Below are 19,070 nucleotides of genomic sequence, written 5' to 3'. Positions count from 1 at the left end.
TTGATCGTGGGAGGCAGAAGTTGCAGTGAGCCGAGCTCACGCCATTGCACTCCAGCCTGGGTGACAGAGAGAGACTCCGTCTCAAAAAAAAAAAAAAAAAATTCTGGGAAAAACACAGAACAAAATGAAAAAAGTTGTGGAGAGGAGAGGTAGGATAGATAAAACAAGAATGGCAAATTGTTTAAGCTGAAGCTGGATGATAGGAACACAGGGATTTATTATATCATCTCTTGTATTTGTTTGAAAATTTTCATACTAAGTTTATTTTACAAATTAAAACATTAAATAAAATAGAATTTAAAAGGTTGGTGTTTGCATAATGTTCTTCTAAATAAAAATTCCTAAAGAACTTTAGACAAATTTTTTTAAAGTCATTTTTATTTTATCACATACTAGTTTCCATCTACCATAATATGATTTTTTTTTTTTAGAGACAGAATCTTGCTATATTGCCCAGGCTAGCCTTGAACACCTGGGTTCAAGCAATCCTCCTGCCTCAGCCTCTCAAGAAGCTGGGATTACAGGTGTGTACCACTGTTCCTGGCACAGACAAAATACTAGAATAACAGAATTCAACAAGGTTTTTGGTACAAGATTGCTGTACAAAAATCCACAGTGTTGCTATATCCCAATAATAGCCAAATAGAAAAAAAAAGATGTGAAAAACAAAACTATAAAACTATGAAAATAAAAATGAAAATCTTAGTGACCTCAGGAGAGGGAAGGATTTCTTAAGAAAGCTACAAGTCAGCTATCATAACAACAGATTGATAAATTTGACTACATTGAAATTAAAATCTAGAGAACAAATCCCCATAAACAAAGACGACAAGTGTCAACCTGGGAGAAGGTATTTATAACATATATACCAAGCGTTAACTTAAAAAAGCCCAACAATGGGCTGGGTGCGGTGGCTCATGCCTGTAATCCCAGTACTTTGGGAGGCTGGGGCAGAAGGATAGCTTGAGCCTAGGAGTTTGAGACCAGCCCGGGCAACAAAGCGAGACTCTCTCTCTCTCTTTTAAAAATGTATATATTAAAAAGCCCCACAATGAATAAATTTAGAAAAGAAGGGGAGACTTTATGGCCTGCAAGGTGGCCATCCTGCAGGCTGGGAAGCGTGCCTCCAGAAACAGGCGCTTTGAAGGAGGAGGGCTTGGAGTGTAGTTTAGGCTGAACAGGTTGGCTAAACCTACATTTTCACCCGGTTACAGGAAGAGCTATGAATATTCATGAAAGTGGTCCTGACACATGCGTATTGAACAAAAACTCATGTAACATATGACCCATATTCACTTTGGGATGGAGACTTAACTTTTTTGTTGTTGTTGTTGAGACAGAGTCTTGCTCTGTCACCCAGGCTGGACTGCAACGATGTGATCTCAGCTCACTGTAACCTCCACTTCCCGGTTTCAAGCGATACTCCTGCCTCAGCCTCCTGAGTAGCTGGGATTACAGGAACCTGCCCCCACGCCTGGCTAATTTTCGTATTTCTAGTAGAGATGGGGTTTCCCCATGTTGGCCAGGCTGGTCTCAAGCTCCTGACCTCGTGATCTTCCCACCTGGGCCTCCCAAAGTGCTGGGATTACAGGCGTGAGCCACCACACCCAGCCAAGACTTAACATTTAAATGTATTACGAGCCCTATACGTCAAAAGGTCTTTCAGGACATGAAGCCACACAAATGTGCGACCTCTGTAGACCAGCCAGAACCAGTCCATGGCCAGTGGTCTTCTTATCTGGAGAAAGTTACTGAAATCAACAAAACGTTGTCCAATGAAAGCTGTAGCTATGGCTGGTGGAACGGGGACTGGGGGTCAGTAAGTCAGCATCTCGTGGAGCTGCACATTATTTTAATATTGTTTATCTTTAGGCCAGTACTTGTTTAGCTGCTAGAGAAGAATCTTGTGGCAGTTAGAACACAGTTTATTCTTTAAGTATAGGGGTGTGGGACTAAAACCTTGCCTGGAATGGCTTTAGGTCTTTTTTTATAATTTGGCATCTTATTGCCAGAGTCTGTTCTGTCAGTCTTATCATCTCTGTTTTAACATTAATGCTGGCCAGTTGTTGTGTTGAACCACAAAAGGGAGGGAGTAAAACAAGGTGTGTCTAACCTGTCCCATCGCGGTCTAGAACTCAGTTTTAAGGTTTTCTAGGATCCCCTTGGCCACAAGGGGGCCTATTCTCTTGATGGCTGACTTAGGAGTTTAGTTTTAGTTTATACAGGTGAATGAATAGAGCAGGCTATCTAATGACGTACACATCATTTGTGAAAGAAAACTCCATAGCAAACTTTATAAAAGGTAAGAGTGGACAGTTCACAGAAGAGGAAATAAGGTTTCGTAAGTATGGAAGAATGCACCACTTTGTTAGGGAAATGTAAATTGCAATTTTCACAGTGGTAAAAATGGTAAGAGTCTGACCATATCTTGTGTTGGAGAGAATGTGGAACAAAGAAAACTCATCAATGCTAGTGAGGGTGTAAACTGATAAAATAGTACATACATTATTTAAGACATTCTTGAGGCTGGGTGCGGTGGCTCACGCCTGTAATCTCAACAGTTTGGGAGGCAGAGGCGGGCGGACTGCTTGAATTCAGGAGTTTTGAGACCAGCCTGGGCAACATGGTGAAATCCTGTCTCTACAAAAAATACAAAAATTAGTCGGGTGTGGTGGTGGGTTCCCGTAGTCTCAGCTATTGTGGGGAGAGGCATGAGGATCGCTTAAACCTGGGAGGTCAAGCTGCAGTGAGCTGAGATGGCGCCACTGCAATCCAGCCTAGGGGACAAAGTGAGCCCCTGTCTCAAAAAAAAAAAAAAAAAAAAAAAGAGGCAGAGAGAGAGAGAAATTGAGATTCATTCAAGGAAATACCATGGGTAGATCCTTAATATCCAATAAGAAAAATGATTTGGAGAACATTAAAGTTTACATACATTAAAAAAACCCAAATGACACTAAATGCATGTGTCTATAAACATGTTTAAGCACCGTAAAACTAAAAATAAAAGTGGACTAGAATTACACTTTTATTTTTATAAAATAAAATTTTATACCCATAAAATTCATGGTAGAAGTGGCCTACGCCAAGGGAGGAAAATGAAGCAGGGAGGAAAGAAGAATTCAATTCTGCAGTATTTAATTTCTTATGAAAAATCTGGGACAAAAATGAAAAATGTTAAATTTTTAAATTCTTGGTGATAGGTCACAAATGTTTGTTTCATAATTACTTGCACTTTTTGAATAAAATAAAATATTTTGGAAATTAAAAAAATTGGCGATTTGTCATGGTGATTTTCTTAAAAGACTAAGGTGTCTAGTGGGATACAGAAGACTCAATGATTTTATTTTATTTTAGGTTTTTTTTTTTTTTTTTGAGACGCAGTCTCGCAATGTCGACCAGGCTGGTGTGCAGTGGTGCGATCTCCGCTCGCTGCAACTTCTGCCTCCCAGGTTCATGCGATTCTCCTGCCTCAGCCTCCCGAGTAGCTGGGATTACAGCTACTTGCCCGCCACCACGCCTGGCTAACTTTTTGTATTTTTAGTGGAGACAGGGTTTCACTATGTTGGCCAGGCTGGTCTCGAACTCCTGACCTCGTGATCCGCCCGCCTCGGCCTCCCAAAGTGCTGGGATTACAGGCGTGAGCCACCGCGCCCGGCCTTATTTTAGTTTTTTGTGTCAATTTTTGAATTTGTAATTGGGTGAGAATGAAAGTGTTATAAATTTCACCTTAAGTGAAAATTTATTAGTTTTCTGATGACAAAAGTAGTTACATCTGACGTAAGGGGATTTAATGATCTTTTTCTGGGCTTGCGTCCCGGAACGCTGCTGCATTATGTAATCTGTAGTAATATACAGCCACGAGCAGTTTGGAGGGTTCTGGGAAGCGCATTTGTTTTGCTTACTTACCATGGGAAAGATTCCACGTGGTCCTAGAGGCATACGTATTCGTCGGTTACAGTATTTTAAATATTCACTGGCCGCTGAAATTTAAAATGGATGAAAAAGAAATTCTCTTAAGTAGCGTTCTTGAAACTGCTTTATCAAACTCAGTTCATATTTTCAGTTGGAGTTCGTGATGTATGTGAATTTCCTTTAAATAAAACCCGAATCTTTAGTAACACAAATACTGGGAACTTCGATTACTGTAGGTCTTAGGGTAGACTCGCTTGGACTTTGACTAAATACTATGCTTTAGAAATTTATCTTTAGGAGATAAATTTGGGGGGTTTATCTTTTTATATTTGCTTTGTTTCAATTTATTTAAATAAAAGTAGTCTTTCTAGAAGTATGTTTTATAGTACCACTTACCTCGGTTACTGTCCCAGTTAAGCAGTTTTCACGCATGTGGAAAAATAGTAGTGTTTTTCTTTCATACACGCGTATATGAAAAATTTTTACATTGATAGAGAATTATTCGTAAAAATTAAAGTAAATTTACTGTTAGTCTCTAATTTTGTTCTGAGATAGCCACGCTGTGGCATTAAGAAGGATAATCAAGGAATAAGCCATAATGTTCAGAAAGGGGCTTTACTTTTTATTTTTAATATTATTGATAAATTTTGTTTAGTCGAATTGATGTCTGCGTGTCTTCCCCCGCCTCCCCCATAAAACAGCGGGACAGAAAGTCCTGAAAACTCCAAAAGGGAAATATTTACTCAGAGGTCTATTCAAATTTGCTTAGTCTCTGACATTCTCCTGTGTCGTACAAATCCCTCGTGCGGCAGAAGTAGTTTGTCTTTACTCGGCCACCGTCTCGTCAGCGTTACGGAGTATTTTGTCCGCCTGCCGCCGCCGTCACAGATATTAATCACGGAGTTCCAGGGACAAGGAACTTGTGAAATGGGGGAGCCGGCTGGGGTTGCCGGCACCATGGAGTCACCTTTTAGCCCGGGACTCTCTCACAGGCTGGATGAAGATTGGGGTGAGTGGGATCTGAGAATGTACCAGGGTGGCTCGGGTTCGCGTCTACAGGTTTCTTCCTCCCTACTTCCGCCCACTCGTGGTGACAGGTGTGGACCAACCCTGCCTGGGGAGTGAGGCCCCTCGTCACTCCTGTTCGTGCCCCTGGAAGAGTCTGGGAGTATCGTTCGGCTTCTGTCCTGGCCACAGGGAGAGTAGAATATTGTCTAACTGGAGTTAACTGTCGTTTTTCACTATTCCCGCTGGGGAAGTACCGGGTGATCTTTTTGTGTGGCTAACACTGGACGTCGTTAGGAGGTTTAGAGCAAAATGGCTGGGACCGCCAAAAAGGCTACAAGCTATTTCCTGAGTGTGAAATGTGGGCGGTGAGCACAATGGAGTGGGTTTTTGTGTGTTTGGTGTATATGAGAGAATGTGGTTATATACAAGAAATCCTAATCTTACAGCTTTTACTATTGGTTTAAGCCTGATGTCCGTCTTGGCAGAAAAGCAAAACACCCAAGCACCTGACCTCGGGTCCCTGCTTAGCTACACCTAATACTTATGTTGTAATCCTGACTGCTCTCCAGATACAGCTCTTAATTTTCTTGTTAATGGATATTTTGTTTGGTTTTGGTGGTCAGGAAGGGTGGAATGGGATGAAGTGGAAATGAGAATGGAGAAACTTTGTTATCTAAGTATTTAGAGGAGACTTTTATTCTCCTCTTGATTGCAAGATATAATAGTAATATTGTTCTTAGGTTCCAATATGAATTTGGGGTTGTGTAGGTTCCCAAATGGGCCCGCTAGTGAGCCTACACTACTCATCAGCCTTGGAATTGGGGGGAACCCAGTTTATCTTTCTCCCTTGGATCTGCATTCTCAATAGCAGGAGTGGAAGGAATCTCAACTTTTTATTGAACAAAGTCATTTAATTTTTTCAAGGACAGATGTTCTCTAAAACTATATTCTACTGGAGATTTATTTTAATCCTTGGGTAGATTTTTTAAGAGTTGCTGGAAAACTTAAGATTTTTTATTCCCATTTTCCCAAGCCAAATGCATTAGTGACAGTAACCATTTATTTAGCTCTTTGTGTCAGGGACCCTGCTAAACTCTTGACATGAAGTATTTTGTTTAATCCTACCAACAGTCCAATGAGGTACTGTTTATTTTAGAGATGAGGAAACTGAGGCTAACAGAATTTGTGCTCAGGTTCTTAGAGCTAGTTAGTGGCAGAAGAAGGATCGGACCAGGTTTTTCTACCTCCAAAGTCTGTACCCCTAGCATCTATTCTATAATGCTTTCCTAACTCATGTCTACAGACTTTATTCTTCCTAAGATCCCTGGTTATTAATAAGACTACTTGAATATATTGGGTAGTTATGATTTATTTTGTCAGCTAGTCAGCTATTATATTTTCATGACATTTCTTTTCTTTACCTCTTTTTTTGAGATGGAGTTTCGCTTTTGTTGCCCAGGCTAGAGTGTAATGGCGCAATCTCGGCTCACCGCAACCTCCGCCACTCGGGTTTGAGCGATTCTCCTGCCTCAGCCTCCCGAGTAGCTGGGATTACAGGCATGCACCACCACGCCCGGCTAATTTTGTATTTTTAGTAGAGACGAGGTTTCTCCATGTTGGTTAGGCTGGTCTGGAGCTCTGGACCTCAGGTGATCCGCCCATCTCGGCCTCCCAAAGTGCTGGGATTACGGGTGTGAGCCACTGTGCCCGGCCAGTGACATTTCTTAAAGTATAACTGTGGGACACTTCCTGGTAGCATAATTTTATGTCGTCTTCTGATACCCAGGCTGCATTTTCCAGACTTATCTGATCACTTGACTTAATGTTCTCTAACAGAGCATTCAGTTCTTTGTAGTTAGTTCACTGACTCACTTCTATCGGGTATCCTGCCCTGTCCCTCCCTGAACGTGCCCATTTCCATTGTTTTCCAGGTTTCCCTTTTCAAACTGTTAACAGTCTTCTCTTCTTTGAAGACTTTAATTTAATTCCTTAGGTGTTCAGTAAGTAGGATAGATTTTGTTGGCAATAGAGTGAAATACTACTGTCTGCTAGTGTTTCATTCTGTGACAGTTGCTGTTTTGGATGTTCAAGTACTTCACTGATTTACTTGATTTTCTTGTTGTTGTTGTTGTTTCTTTTAGAGACAGGGTCTCGCTCTGTCGCCCAGGCTGGAGTGCAGTGATGCAATCATAGTTCACTGTGACCTGGAACTCCTGGGCTCAAGTGATCCTTCCATCTGAGCCTCCTGAGTCTCTAGGACTACAGGTGCACACCACCACCATGCCTGGTTAATTTTTAATTTTTGAATTTTTTGTAGAGACAGGGGTCTTGCTGTGTTGCCCAGACTGGTCTTCAACTGGCCTCAGTCATCCTGCCTCAACCTCCCAGGTGATGGGATTACAGGCTCAAGCCACTGTGTCTAGCCTTGATTTTTTTTTAATATTAGACACTATCTAGTTAAAATTTAAAAATCAGATTATGTAATTAGTATGTCCTGTGATTTTAACAACTCTAAATAATTTAAATAAAGTGATTAACTCAGAACAGCCTGTGAGGGATGTGCTTTCCTTTTTCTTTTTAACTTAGGTAATGAAATTTAGAGCAAGGGTCTTCAAACATTTTCTGTAAAGGTTCAGATAGTAAATATTTTAGGCTTTGTGATTACATGGTCACTGTTGCAACTACTCAAGTCTGCTGTGATAGTGCAGGAGCAGCCAGAGACAGCATAAACAAGTGAGCATGGCTGTGTTTCTATAAAGCTTTATAGACACTGAAATTTGAATTTCACATAATTATTTTAAATAATAAGCCTACTTTTTTAGTATAATTATAGATTTACACAATAATTGAGCAGATAGTACAAAGAGTCCACATACTTCCCCTTCATCCCCAGCTTCCCCTATTGGTAACATCTTGCATTAGTGTGGTACATTGGTTACAATTGATGAGCCAGTATTGATACATTATTATTAACTAAGCCCATCATTTAAAGTTCACTCTGTTGTACATTCTATGGCAGGGATCCCCAGCCTTTTGGCACCAGGGACTGGTTTCATGAAAGACAGTTTTTCCACAGGAGGTGGGGACAGGGAGGCACAGGAAATGTTTTCAGGATGATTCAAGTGCATTACATTTATTGTGCACTTTATTTGTATTGTTATTACACTGTAATATATAATGAAATAATTATATAACTCAACATAATACAGAATTAGTGGGAGCCCTGAGCTTGTTTTCCTGCAACTAGATGGTCTCATCTGGGGGTGATGGGAGACAGTGATTAGATCATCAGGCGTTAGATTCTCATAAGGAGCGTGCACTCTAGATCCCTCACATGTGCAGTTCACAGTAGGGTTCACACTCCTATGAGAATCTAATGCTGCTGCTGATCTGACAGGTCGTGGAGCTCAGGCGGTAATGCAAGTGATGGGGAGTGGCTGTAAATACAGATGAATCTTCGCTCACTCACCCACCTGCTGCTCACCTCCTGCTGTGTGGCCTGGTTCCCAACAGGGTTGGGAACCGCTGTTCTGTGGGTTTTGACAAAGGTATAATGACATGTATCCATAATTACAGTATTATATAGAATAGTTTCACTGCCCTAAAAAAGCCCTATGCTCTACCTATTTTTTCCTCCTTCCTCTTCCCTACCTCTGGTCAGGTAACCACTGATCTTTTCACTGTCTCCATGGTTTTGCCTTTTGCAGAATGTCATATAGTTGGAATCATACAGTATGTAGCATTTTTGAATTGGCTTCTTTCACTTAGCAATATGCACTTAGGGTCCCTCCATGTCTTTTCATGGCTTGATAGCTCGTTTCTTCTTAGCACTAAATAGTATTACAAAAATACTATTTACAGTGTTACAAAAAATAGTATGTATGTTCTATAGCCTATTAGTCTGCCTAGGCTGCCATAAGACAACACCACAGACTGAGTGGTTTAAACAATGGAAATTTATTTTCTCCCAGTTCTGGAGGTTAGAGTTCAAGATCAAGATGGCCGCACCTTCAGGTTCTGGTTAGGGCCCTCTTCCTGGCTTGCATGCACATGGCTGCCTTCTTCTTGTGTCCTCACATGGCATTGAGAGAGAGAATCTTCTTCTTCTTATAAGGCCACAGTCCTATCAGATTAGTGCCCCACTTTAATGACCTCATTTAACTTTAATTACCTCCTAAAGACTGTATCTCTCGATATAGTAATATTTGGGGTTAGGGCTTCAACATACGAATTTTGGAGGACACAGTTTAGTCCATAAATTCACAGTTTGCTTATCCACTTACCTATTGAAGCACATCTTGGTTGCTTCCAACTTTTGGCAATTATATATAAAACTGCTGAAAACATTTGTGTACAGGTTTTTGTGTGGACATGCATTTTCCAATTGTTTGGGTAAATATCAAGGAGCACAATTGCTCGATTGTGTGGTAAGAACATGTTTTTTGTTTGTTTTGTAAGAAATTGCCAAACTGTCTTCCAAAGTGGCTATACCATTTTGCATTCCCGCTAGCAATGAATGAGCATTTTTGATGCTCCACATCCTTGCTAACATTTGGTGTTGCCAGTACTTTGGATTTTAGTCATTCTAATAGGTGTGTAGTAGTATGTTTTAATTTGCAGTTTCCTGATGACATGATGTTGAGCATCTTTTCATATGCTTATTTGCCATCTGTATATTTTACCCTCCTCTCTCCTTCTCTCTTCTCTTTTACTCTTGCTTGAATTTGTGCAAAAGCTGCTTTATTCTGCTTTCTTCTTTCTTCCCTCCTCCTCCTCCTTTCTCCTTTCTCCTTCTCTTTATTCTTCTGTCAGCTGTACTTAAGATATGTGTATCAAGATCAGAAGCTTCCGTCTGCCACTGTGGTTTCTTTTATGTCTTCAGTCTCTTCTGTGAAGGTTCTCTTGGCTTTCTAGCACTAAATCAAAATCTGGTTCTCCTGGATGACACAACTTCCCGTAATGCCCCGGTGAATGGTTGCTAATTTTATTCTCAAAACCTTTTCACCATAGGGCCTCTGTTGGTGGGATAGGTGTCTCCATTGTCCTTCACTGCTATTCTCCTTTCCTCCTCCCTAAAAATATCTAAGTTTAAATCTCATTTTGTCACAATATCCCATCCTCTACCTCTCCTGATTCCTGGATCACTCTCTTTCACTTTTTTTTTTCTTTTAGAGATGGGGTCTTGTTCTCTTGCCCAGGTTGGAGCTGGAGTATGCGGTGGAGCAATCACAACTCACTGCATCCTCAGACCCCTGGGGTCAAAGGATCCTCCTGCCTCAGCCTCCCGAGTAGCTGGGACTACAGACACATGCCACCATGCCTGGCTTCTTTTTGGCTTTTTGAAAACATTTTGCCACTAGCTTACTGTTACTTTCTTCACCATTACTTCCATCATGATTCTTAGATGATTTCAGTATCCTTAGAGAAGATCCTTCAGATACACTGACCTGTCATTTTCTGGACCTCCTCTTTATCACTGATCTTACCTTTTACCCAGTCTCAGCCATTTGCTTTCCTGATCATAAGCCTAAGTCTTGTCACTACCAATAACATCTCACTTTCAAACATCCTGCTCTGACTGCCTTCGCCTGTTTTACCAGCTTACTTCCTTAGTATTCCAGTTTCAATAGTTGTTCAGTCCTTCTGAGATTTTGCCACGTTTCCAGTGTCTCTCATTCTCTTCAGTTCATCACGTCCCTCTTACCCAGTTTAAATACCATGGACAATCATTGTCACTATTTCCTTCCTTTCACCTTTCATATTCGTGTCTGTCTCTTTTCTGGTAGGTTTCTCTTGGATAAACCTATTAGTTAAATTCAGTTTTGCCCACTTCATGCCTGTCCTAGTATAGCTGAATCGGCTGAAGAAAATGCTTCAACTGTCCTGACTGGTCTCAATTTAAGTGTTGCGAGACCAATCATATTTCCCTGGTCCTCTCACTGTCCCATTCTGATGATTGCTTTATAAAGTTTCTTCTATCTTCAAACCTCCAACATCTCTCCCATCCTTTGAATCAGAAGAGAACTTCTATAGTCTCCCACTACCTCATTTACCCACCTATCAACATGTTGCTTTCTCTTTTGTTGCTGAGAATGAGTGGCTTCTTGCTCCTAGCTAGAGCCAATCCTTCCATATGTGCTTTAGATTCTTCCTGTTTTGTTCAAGAATATTGCTCAAGCTATTCTTCCTCCTGTTTCCTGCGTCAGCATTTCCCCTCTCTACTAGATCATCTCTGTCAGTAAATGAACATGTTGTTGTTTCTCCTAGAAGTACTGTTTCTATATCTAGATAGTACTCTATCTAGAGTTAAAAAAAAAAAAAAACCAACAAACTCAAAACTCTCTTCAGATGTTACTTCCCTTCTTGCTGTTACTGCATTTCTCTACTGTATGTTACAGCAGAATTCCTTTTAAAAAATGTCCACGTTCACTGACTCTAGTTTTTTATTTCTCCTTGTCTCTTGAACCCAGTCCAGTCAGGTGCCACCACTCCACTGAAACTCCTGTTTTTTTTTTTTTTTGAGACAAGAGTCTTGCTCTGTTGCCCAGGCTAGAGTGCAATGGCACGATCTTGGCTCACTGTAACCTCCACCTCCTGGATTCAAGCGATTCCAGCCTCAGCTTCCTGAGTAGCTGGGATTACAGGCGCCTGCCACCATGCCCGGCTACTTTTTGTATTTTTTTTTTTTTTTTGAGACGGAGTCTCTCTCTGTTACCCAGGCTGGAGTGCAGTGGCTCACTCGGCTCACTGCAAGCTCCACCTCCCAGGTTCACGCCATTCTTCTGCCTCAGCCTTCCGAGTAGCTGGGACTACAGGCACCTGCTACCACACCTGGCTAAATTTTTTTTTGTATTTTTAGTAGAGACGGGGTTTCACCGTGTTAGCCAGGATGGTCTTGATCTCCTGACCTCATGATCCGCCCGCCCACCTCGGCCTCCCGAAGTGCTGAGATTACAGGCGTGAGCCACTAATTTTTGTATTTTTAGTAGAGACGGGGTTTCACCATGCTGGCCAGGCTGGTCTCAAACTCCCGACCTCAGGTGATCCACCCGCCTCGGCCTTCCAAAGTGCTGGGATTACAGGCGTGAGCCATCATGCCTGGCCTGAAACTGCTGTTTTTAAGGGCACTACTGATTTCCACATTGCTAAACCCAGTGACTGTGTCTCATCTTATTAAACTTATAAGGAGTAAATGAATAAATAAATGGGCAAGGTGGAGGTGAGGTGGGAAAGTTTGTTGAGTACACTAAAAATAGTAACTACCATTATTTACTACTGTTGAGGGAAATCTAATAGTGTGGGACTGGTGCAAAGTATATAGAAATAGGCAATAGGTTTTAGAGATACTTTGGGGTAACTAATGCTAACAGTTTCTTATGGATTCTTTTGGAATGTTCTATAAATGTACGAGTATATTTATCAACCCACCTTCAGTTATTTTTTTAACCACAGAAAAGTCGAAAGATCAGTACACTGATAAACGTGCGTTTTCCTTATCTAGATTTACCAACTGTTAACATCCTGACACATTCACTTTATATCTTAATATTACCCACACTTTCCTCCTTTTTCACATCTGAAAGTGGGCTGCAGATAATATGAAACTCCTAAACACTTCACCATGTATTTCCTAAGAATGAGGAAATGTTTATTTTTAAAAAGCATCAATTCATTTTAATATGCTTTATACTTCAAAGCTAACATCACAGGGTTCTTTTTCACCTTCTTGCACCATATGCTTGTATTTCTCTTCTGCCGCTATGAGAATGCTGATTCCCAATAACATCCTTTGTTTTTATAGGCTCACTTCAGCGGCTCTGTTGGAAATAAACTGAAAGAGGGGCAAGGGCAGAAGCAGGGAGACGTTTTGGAAGCTGCTATAGCAATCCCCATGAGTTACAATAGTAGCAGTGGAGTAATGAGAAGTAGTTGGATTATGGATATGTACACACACACACACACATATACACATGTATATATACATACATTTTAAAATTTTGAAATAGTTTGAAATCTATAGAAAAGTTTTAAGAACAGTGCAAAGAACTCTTGCATGCCTTTTACACAGACTCCTCAGTTGTTAAATTTTACTGCATTTACTCCATTTCTCTCTTTCTCCCTTTCAAGAGAGAGAGATGTGTTGACCCATCACCTTTAAATACTGTAGTGTATACTCTCTATCCTCCTGCCTCCCAAAACAAGGCCACTTTCCTCTATTACTACCCTATATTTCTTCCAGTCAGGAGATAAACATTGATACAACACTGTCATCCAATTCAAAGACACCATTCAAAGTTTGCCATCTGTTTCAATAATGATATGCTTTTCTAGTCTAGGATTTTACTTGCAAACACTCATTGCTTTTACTTATCATGTCTCATCAGTGTCCTTTAATCTGGAACAGTTCTTTAGTCTTTTCCTGTCTCTAATGTCCTTGACAGTCTGAAAGAGTAGAAGTCTTTTATTCGACAAGATGATCCTAAACTGCTAAGGGGTTACTTGGAGAAATGACCAATTCCAGGGCTGGGAAAGTTCAGAGAAAGTGCAAAATAAGCCTGGAAAATCTTGGGCCAGAAATTCTCAGCAAATGAACATGTTAAAAAGAACAAAGGCCCCAATATGAATGAACTCCCCGTGGTCAAATCTGGGAAAATTTGAGCATCAGAATAAAATGAGGGTATACATTATAGTGTAAATACTATGCGATGTTCCTATGCCATCATATCATCATATGATATAGTCACATGATCACTTGGTCAAGTTGGTATCTTCTAAGTTTCACCACTGTAAAGCCACTGCTTCCCATTTTGTATTTTATTGCTATTTTGGGGGAGATAATCTGACATAACACCAATATCCTTTTCTTATTAAACCTCTAACCATGAGCCCTAGCCTCATTAATAACCCCAGTCTATATCAGTTACCACTCTAATGGTTGCCAAATGGTAACTATCTAACTCTATCATTCTGTCTATCATTCTAACATTGTTGATTGACATTGCACTATAAGAACCAACCTGCCTACCTACCTTCCTTCCTTCGTTCCGTGATGAACTCATTGATTCCTTTTTTATTTGGTGGTTGGTAAACCGCTACTCTCATTTTATTCTGATGCTCAGATTTTCCCAGATTTGACCACTGAGAATTCATTCATATTGGGGCCTTTGTTCTTTTTGACATATTCCTGTCATTTGCTGAGAATTTCTGGCACAACAAGATTTCCAGGCTTATTTTGCACTTTCCCTGCTACAGCCCTGGAATTGGTTATTTCTCCAAGGAACCCCTTAGTGGACTTCTGTTTGGTGGAAGATGGTATTTAGTATCCAAGATCTGGTCACCCAGTATTTTCATTGCTACTGGGATGTCATTGCTTCTAGGACCTCTTAGCAGACAGAACTAGGAAATATATATACATGTGTATATATATATATATATGTGCATGTGTATATATGTATATATGCATAATACAAACATCTGCATATGTGTGTACATATATATATATACTTCTACAGCTATCTGTATGTGTTATATTTTAAATGAGTTTATTTACTAATACTTCTAGTTCTAATCCAACATCTTAGGATTCTTTTAGTCTCCCGACACTCTTTCCATGCTCTTAAATCCTTTCTCAGACTGTGAGAAATCTGACTCCAATTATTTTAGTAAAAGGCAAAAGATTCATTTGTTCTGAAGAGAAACCAGAGCATTCTAATCATTTTAGATATATTCAACCATTTGCTCAGTCACCTAACATATTTGTTCAGTATGACCACTCTCCTAACCACTCAGCCTGCCTTTTCCATCTGCTACTTCATTCCCCCTCCCACTGGGCTGGGGCATGCTGGCATCTTTGCTGGGCAATAGTCTCTCCCACACCATCCTATTTCCTTGGATATGAGGCATATTGCTGGAGATGACTGTGCACAAAACCCCATCACCTTTGTTGCCCTGCTTCTTCGGAAGCTGACATCTCTGTGTTGGGAGGGGTAGGGAAGAAAAGGAAGGTTGGGAAGGGAAGGAAGAATGGGAGGAAAGGTAGGAAGCCACATTACAGATATATATTTTGAGGACAGAGCTGACAGAATTTTCTGGTAGATTGATTATGGAGAGTGAGGAAGAGAAGTAAATAATTAAGTAATAATGATCCCAAGGTTTTTGGCCTGAGCAACTGGGAAAATCCAATTGTCATTAACTGAGATGAGGACAAAGCAGTAGGAGGTTTGGTGGGGTTGATGAGGAGCTCATTTTGGATATGTTAGGTTTGACATGCCTTTTAAACATCTAAGAGGAGATGTCATACTCACTGCACATGCATCTTGAAGTGTGGGTTGGAGATGTATATTTGGAAATCCTTGGTATATAGATTTTATTTAAAGCCGTGAGCTCAGCTGAGATGACCAAGGAAGTAAGATAGATAGAAACGTTTATGCTGAGCCCAGGGACAAATTTGTGTTAGGGAGATAAGGAAGAACCAGCAAGGTGAGGTCAACCACTGAGGTGGGAGGAAAACCGGGTAAGTGTGATATTCTGGAAGTCAAGTGAAGAAAATGCTTCAGTTAAAATGAAAGGATCAACTATGTTAATGCTGTTGATAGGTCAAGTAAGATGAGGACTATGAGTTTACCATTGAATTTAGCAATATGGAAGTCACTGGGGGCATTAATAATTATGTGTATGTGGAGCGGGGAGCTTGATTGGAGCAGGTTTAGAACGAATGGGAGGAAAGAAATGAGAGAGCCAGATAGAGAACTCTTTAAAGGAGTTTCAGCCTGTATATAAGCCGCAGTCCTCTGCTTACATGTTTATTGGCTCTGCACCTGAGTAGTCTTTTCTGAGAGTCATGTGAGTAACCTTTTGTTATTACTACGTATACATTTTTTTGCTAAATACTGTTTTGTCTTAGGCGGTGAAATGTTACTGTAATTGGTCAAGTTAATAACAGACTGACAGTGTAGTTCCTACACTTGTGCTCTGAGGAAATCATCAGAGCAGTTTCAGCAGCATAAAATAGGTGGAGAGTACAAAGGAAGACCTAGTTTTGAAAAACTCTTCAAAGTGCTTAAAGTTTTGAAAGTGTCAGAGGAAATAGGAACTTCATAGATTCTATGGTAAGGAGCCTTCTTGGGCCTTGGTCAACACCTTGACCTTTCTCTACAAAAAGTTTTCAGTATAGTGTATTGAAGAATGTTTTCTGTATCCACATATTTCTTGATTTATAATGAAACCTCATTAGGAAATTGGAATATAGTTAGATTTGCTGAAATGAATTTGATGGTTTAGATGAATGAATTCTTTATTGTCTAGATAGAAAATTGGTTGCACCCTTAACTTAAGGCATGGATAACAAATATGCAGTGTGTATATACTTTCCACAGCCCTCTCCTATTGCTTATGAACCGTGTCTACTTTCCACAGTTGTCTCCTATTACTTATGAACCACATTAACTTTTCATGCTGAACCCAGATGTAGCATCAGAATTCTTGTTAGTAATGTTCCATAAAGCCACTACCAATTAGTCTTACATGACATATCACATAAAACCTTTTTTGATCCCTGGTGTAAGAATTCAGTTCACAAGATAAAAATTATGCAGAAAACAACACATAAATTGGAAATGAGCATTGAATTGCTTATTCACATTACTGGAGTTTATCAACAATAGTAATGGCTAATGAGAAACCTTAATAGAGGTGACATAGGGATACAGTGCTTGTTTCTTTGTCAAATAATTGAATTGACAGTTCATTTCTATTCTTTTCCTTTGTCCAAAGATTCTGCTCTCTTTGCTGAACTCGGTTATTTCACAGACACTGATGAGCTGCAATTGGAAGCAGCAAATGAGACGTATGTAAGTATTTACTAAGGTTGAATAATGTGGTATTTAGTCTTTAACCCTAATTATTGCAAGAAAGTTTCAGGACAACAGGTTCAGGCTAGTAATTTAAGTTACATACTTAATGGTAAATAGCTTCTACCATTAAGTATGAAAGTTAGTAGCCATTTTGTAGTCAGTAAATGTAGGACAGTAGAAATTGCATTGTATTGCAATTCTAGGCCCACCTTTGGCCCTAGGGATGGGTGACTTTGGAAAAGTCACTAATCTGCCTACCTGGTTTTTACAGATACTTTGCTACATAAGGGAATTGGCAGGTGACTTTGGAAAAGTCACTAACCTGCCTACTTCTTGGTTTTTACAGATTCTTTGCTTTTAAAAAGGAAGTTGGTAAGTTCTGCTTGACTAAGTTGGTAAGTCAAGCAGAACTTACCAACTTCCTTTTTAAAAGTTGTGTATTCGTGTAGAAAGCTCTGAAAAGTAGGTATATCCTTACCTTTGATTGGTTAGAGGTCTGTGTGAAAACTATTATAACACTGAGTCCCCGAGAATACCTTAGATTTTCTTTTCTTGATTAGTACATATAAAACTCTTTGCCCTGCAGAACTTTGATTTTGTCTTATTCTTTAATGGATGAGGTGCTGTTTCACTTAAGAAGTAATTCAAGTGAGCAGAGTAATTTGTCAATCAGGTTGAATATCACATCATTTTAGGCTCTTATTAACTTGAGTACAAAATATGTAAAGATTGCCTAGTGAGTTTCAGACATTTCTTAAACAATGATTTAGCAGTTGTTTTACCATTAATCGACAGAAGAGAATGAAGGACATGATATATTTTAAAAAATCAGTACTAGGGATTTTAATGGTTTCATTTACTCCATGAGATACTTTAGAATGTGGCCCATTGATTAAACTGCCTTTTAATATTGGCTATTTGAATAAGCAACTGATACTCATATTTCATAACATCTAGAATCCTAAAAGAAAATGTTTCTTTTAAACTATGTCAAGAAACTGTGTGCTCAATTGGAAAGATTAAGGGAAATATATTCCTGATTTTACAACTAACATTCTATTATTTTATGCAAATCACTCAATCTTTCAGTTCCTTAGTTTTTCTAGTATGACATGAAGGGATTGAATCTCTGAGACCCCTCATGTCATTCTTCTTCCAAACGGCAATAGAATTTCCCATGCTAAATCACTGAAGAGTTAAGAGGATATAAGTGCCAGTATGTTTCATTTTGCATGAACTGGGCCTGTTAAATTTCTGATGTGATAAAATCTTTATGCTGTAGAAGGTATTTGACTTATTTGGCTGAAGATTGAGTCAGAAGTTTCCTGAAGTAGATCATGCCCTTATTTAAAAGTGTTGCTGGCACTCAGGCAAGCAACATTGGTAACTTTACTTAGATTAAGAAAGTTTAAGGATTTTTTGGTTGCTAAAACAAGGCTGCTGAATTTTTTTTTTTAAGACACAGTCGCACTCTGTTGCCCAGGCTGGAGTGCAGTGGTTTGATCTCGGCTCACTGCAACCTCTGCCTCCCAGGTTCAAGCGATTCTCATGTCTCAGCCTCCTGAATAGCTGGGACTACAGGTGCATGCCACCACGCCTGGCTAATTTTTGTATTTTTAGTAGAGACGGGGTTTCACTACATTGGCCAGGCTAGTCTTGAACTCCTGAGCTCAAGTGGTCCACCCACCTCGACCTCCCAAAGTGCTGGGATTACAGGCATGAGCCACCACACCTGGCTAAGGCTGCTTAATTTTTTGATGTGAAGATCCAAATAAGAGAAAAAAGTGAAGGAGATTGATTTTTTAAAAAATGGTTTTTTTATGATTTAAATACTTTTTTTTCATGTGCACTTTCACATGTTCTCTTTATATACCTTGTACTAATATTTACTCAGTTATGGGCATCATAAGAAAATAGTTTCCCTTCTGTGTTTCTGTTACATTCTCAATAAAAATGAACCATATAGTAGTCATTTTGAAATGATAATATTCTTCTAGAAATTGTTAACAAATGGTCGTTACCAATTACTAGATACATTTTTACTTTTTTTGCCTGAGGTGTATTTTTTTATTTTTATTTTTATTTTTTTTTGAGACGGAGTCTTGCTCTGTCGCCCAGGCTGGAGTGCAGTGGCGCAATCTCGGCTCACTGTAAGCTCCACCTCCTGGGTTCACACCATTCTCCTGCCTCAGCCTCCTGAGTAGCTGGGACTCCAGGCGTCCGCCACCACGCCTGGCTAATTTTTTGTATTTTTAGTAGAGACGGGGTTTCACCATGTTAGCCAGGATGGTCTCGATC

The 19,070-nt window shown here is 39.8% G+C and overlaps 1 protein-coding gene and 1 long non-coding RNA gene across 7 annotated transcripts in view; one reads left to right on the top strand and one right to left on the bottom strand.

Annotated features, from left to right (window-relative positions):
• Positions 1–1,051: 1,051 nt before the first annotated feature.
• LOC129527388 (uncharacterized) lies at positions 1,052–4,756 on the bottom strand. 2 transcript variants are annotated; one of them, XR_008672335.2, is made up of 3 exons: positions 4,656–4,756; positions 3,907–3,980; positions 1,052–2,640 (listed from the first exon to the last, which is right to left on the bottom strand). It is a non-coding gene; the product is annotated as an uncharacterized lncRNA (long non-coding RNA). The 2 variants fall into 2 exon arrangements; XR_010129184.1 differs by having other exon boundaries at positions 4,309–4,735.
• The window catches only part of ATF6 (activating transcription factor 6), a 195,783-nt gene continuing 181,324 nt past the window's right edge, over positions 4,612–19,070 (top strand). For 2 of the 5 annotated variants that reach the window (XM_019025862.4, XM_063693478.1), the window contains exons 1-2: positions 4,745–4,921; positions 16,693–16,769. In XM_019025862.4, coding sequence (XP_018881407.4) covers positions 4,840–4,921; positions 16,693–16,769 — 159 coding nt within the window. In that variant the 5' untranslated portion in view covers positions 4,745–4,839. Of the gene's footprint in view, positions 4,922–5,048; positions 5,286–16,692; positions 16,770–19,070 lie in introns of those variants that run through there. The other 3 variants (XM_019025857.4, XM_063693476.1, XM_063693481.1) reach the window with 3 other exon arrangements.

Source organism: Gorilla gorilla, chromosome 1 (genome assembly GCF_029281585.2).
Source record: "Gorilla gorilla gorilla isolate KB3781 chromosome 1, NHGRI_mGorGor1-v2.1_pri, whole genome shotgun sequence".
In the NCBI taxonomy this organism is placed as follows: domain Eukaryota; kingdom Metazoa; phylum Chordata; class Mammalia; order Primates; family Hominidae; genus Gorilla; species Gorilla gorilla.
Note: the sequence above shows the minus strand (reverse complement) of the source record. Positions and strands in the feature narration are given on the sequence as shown.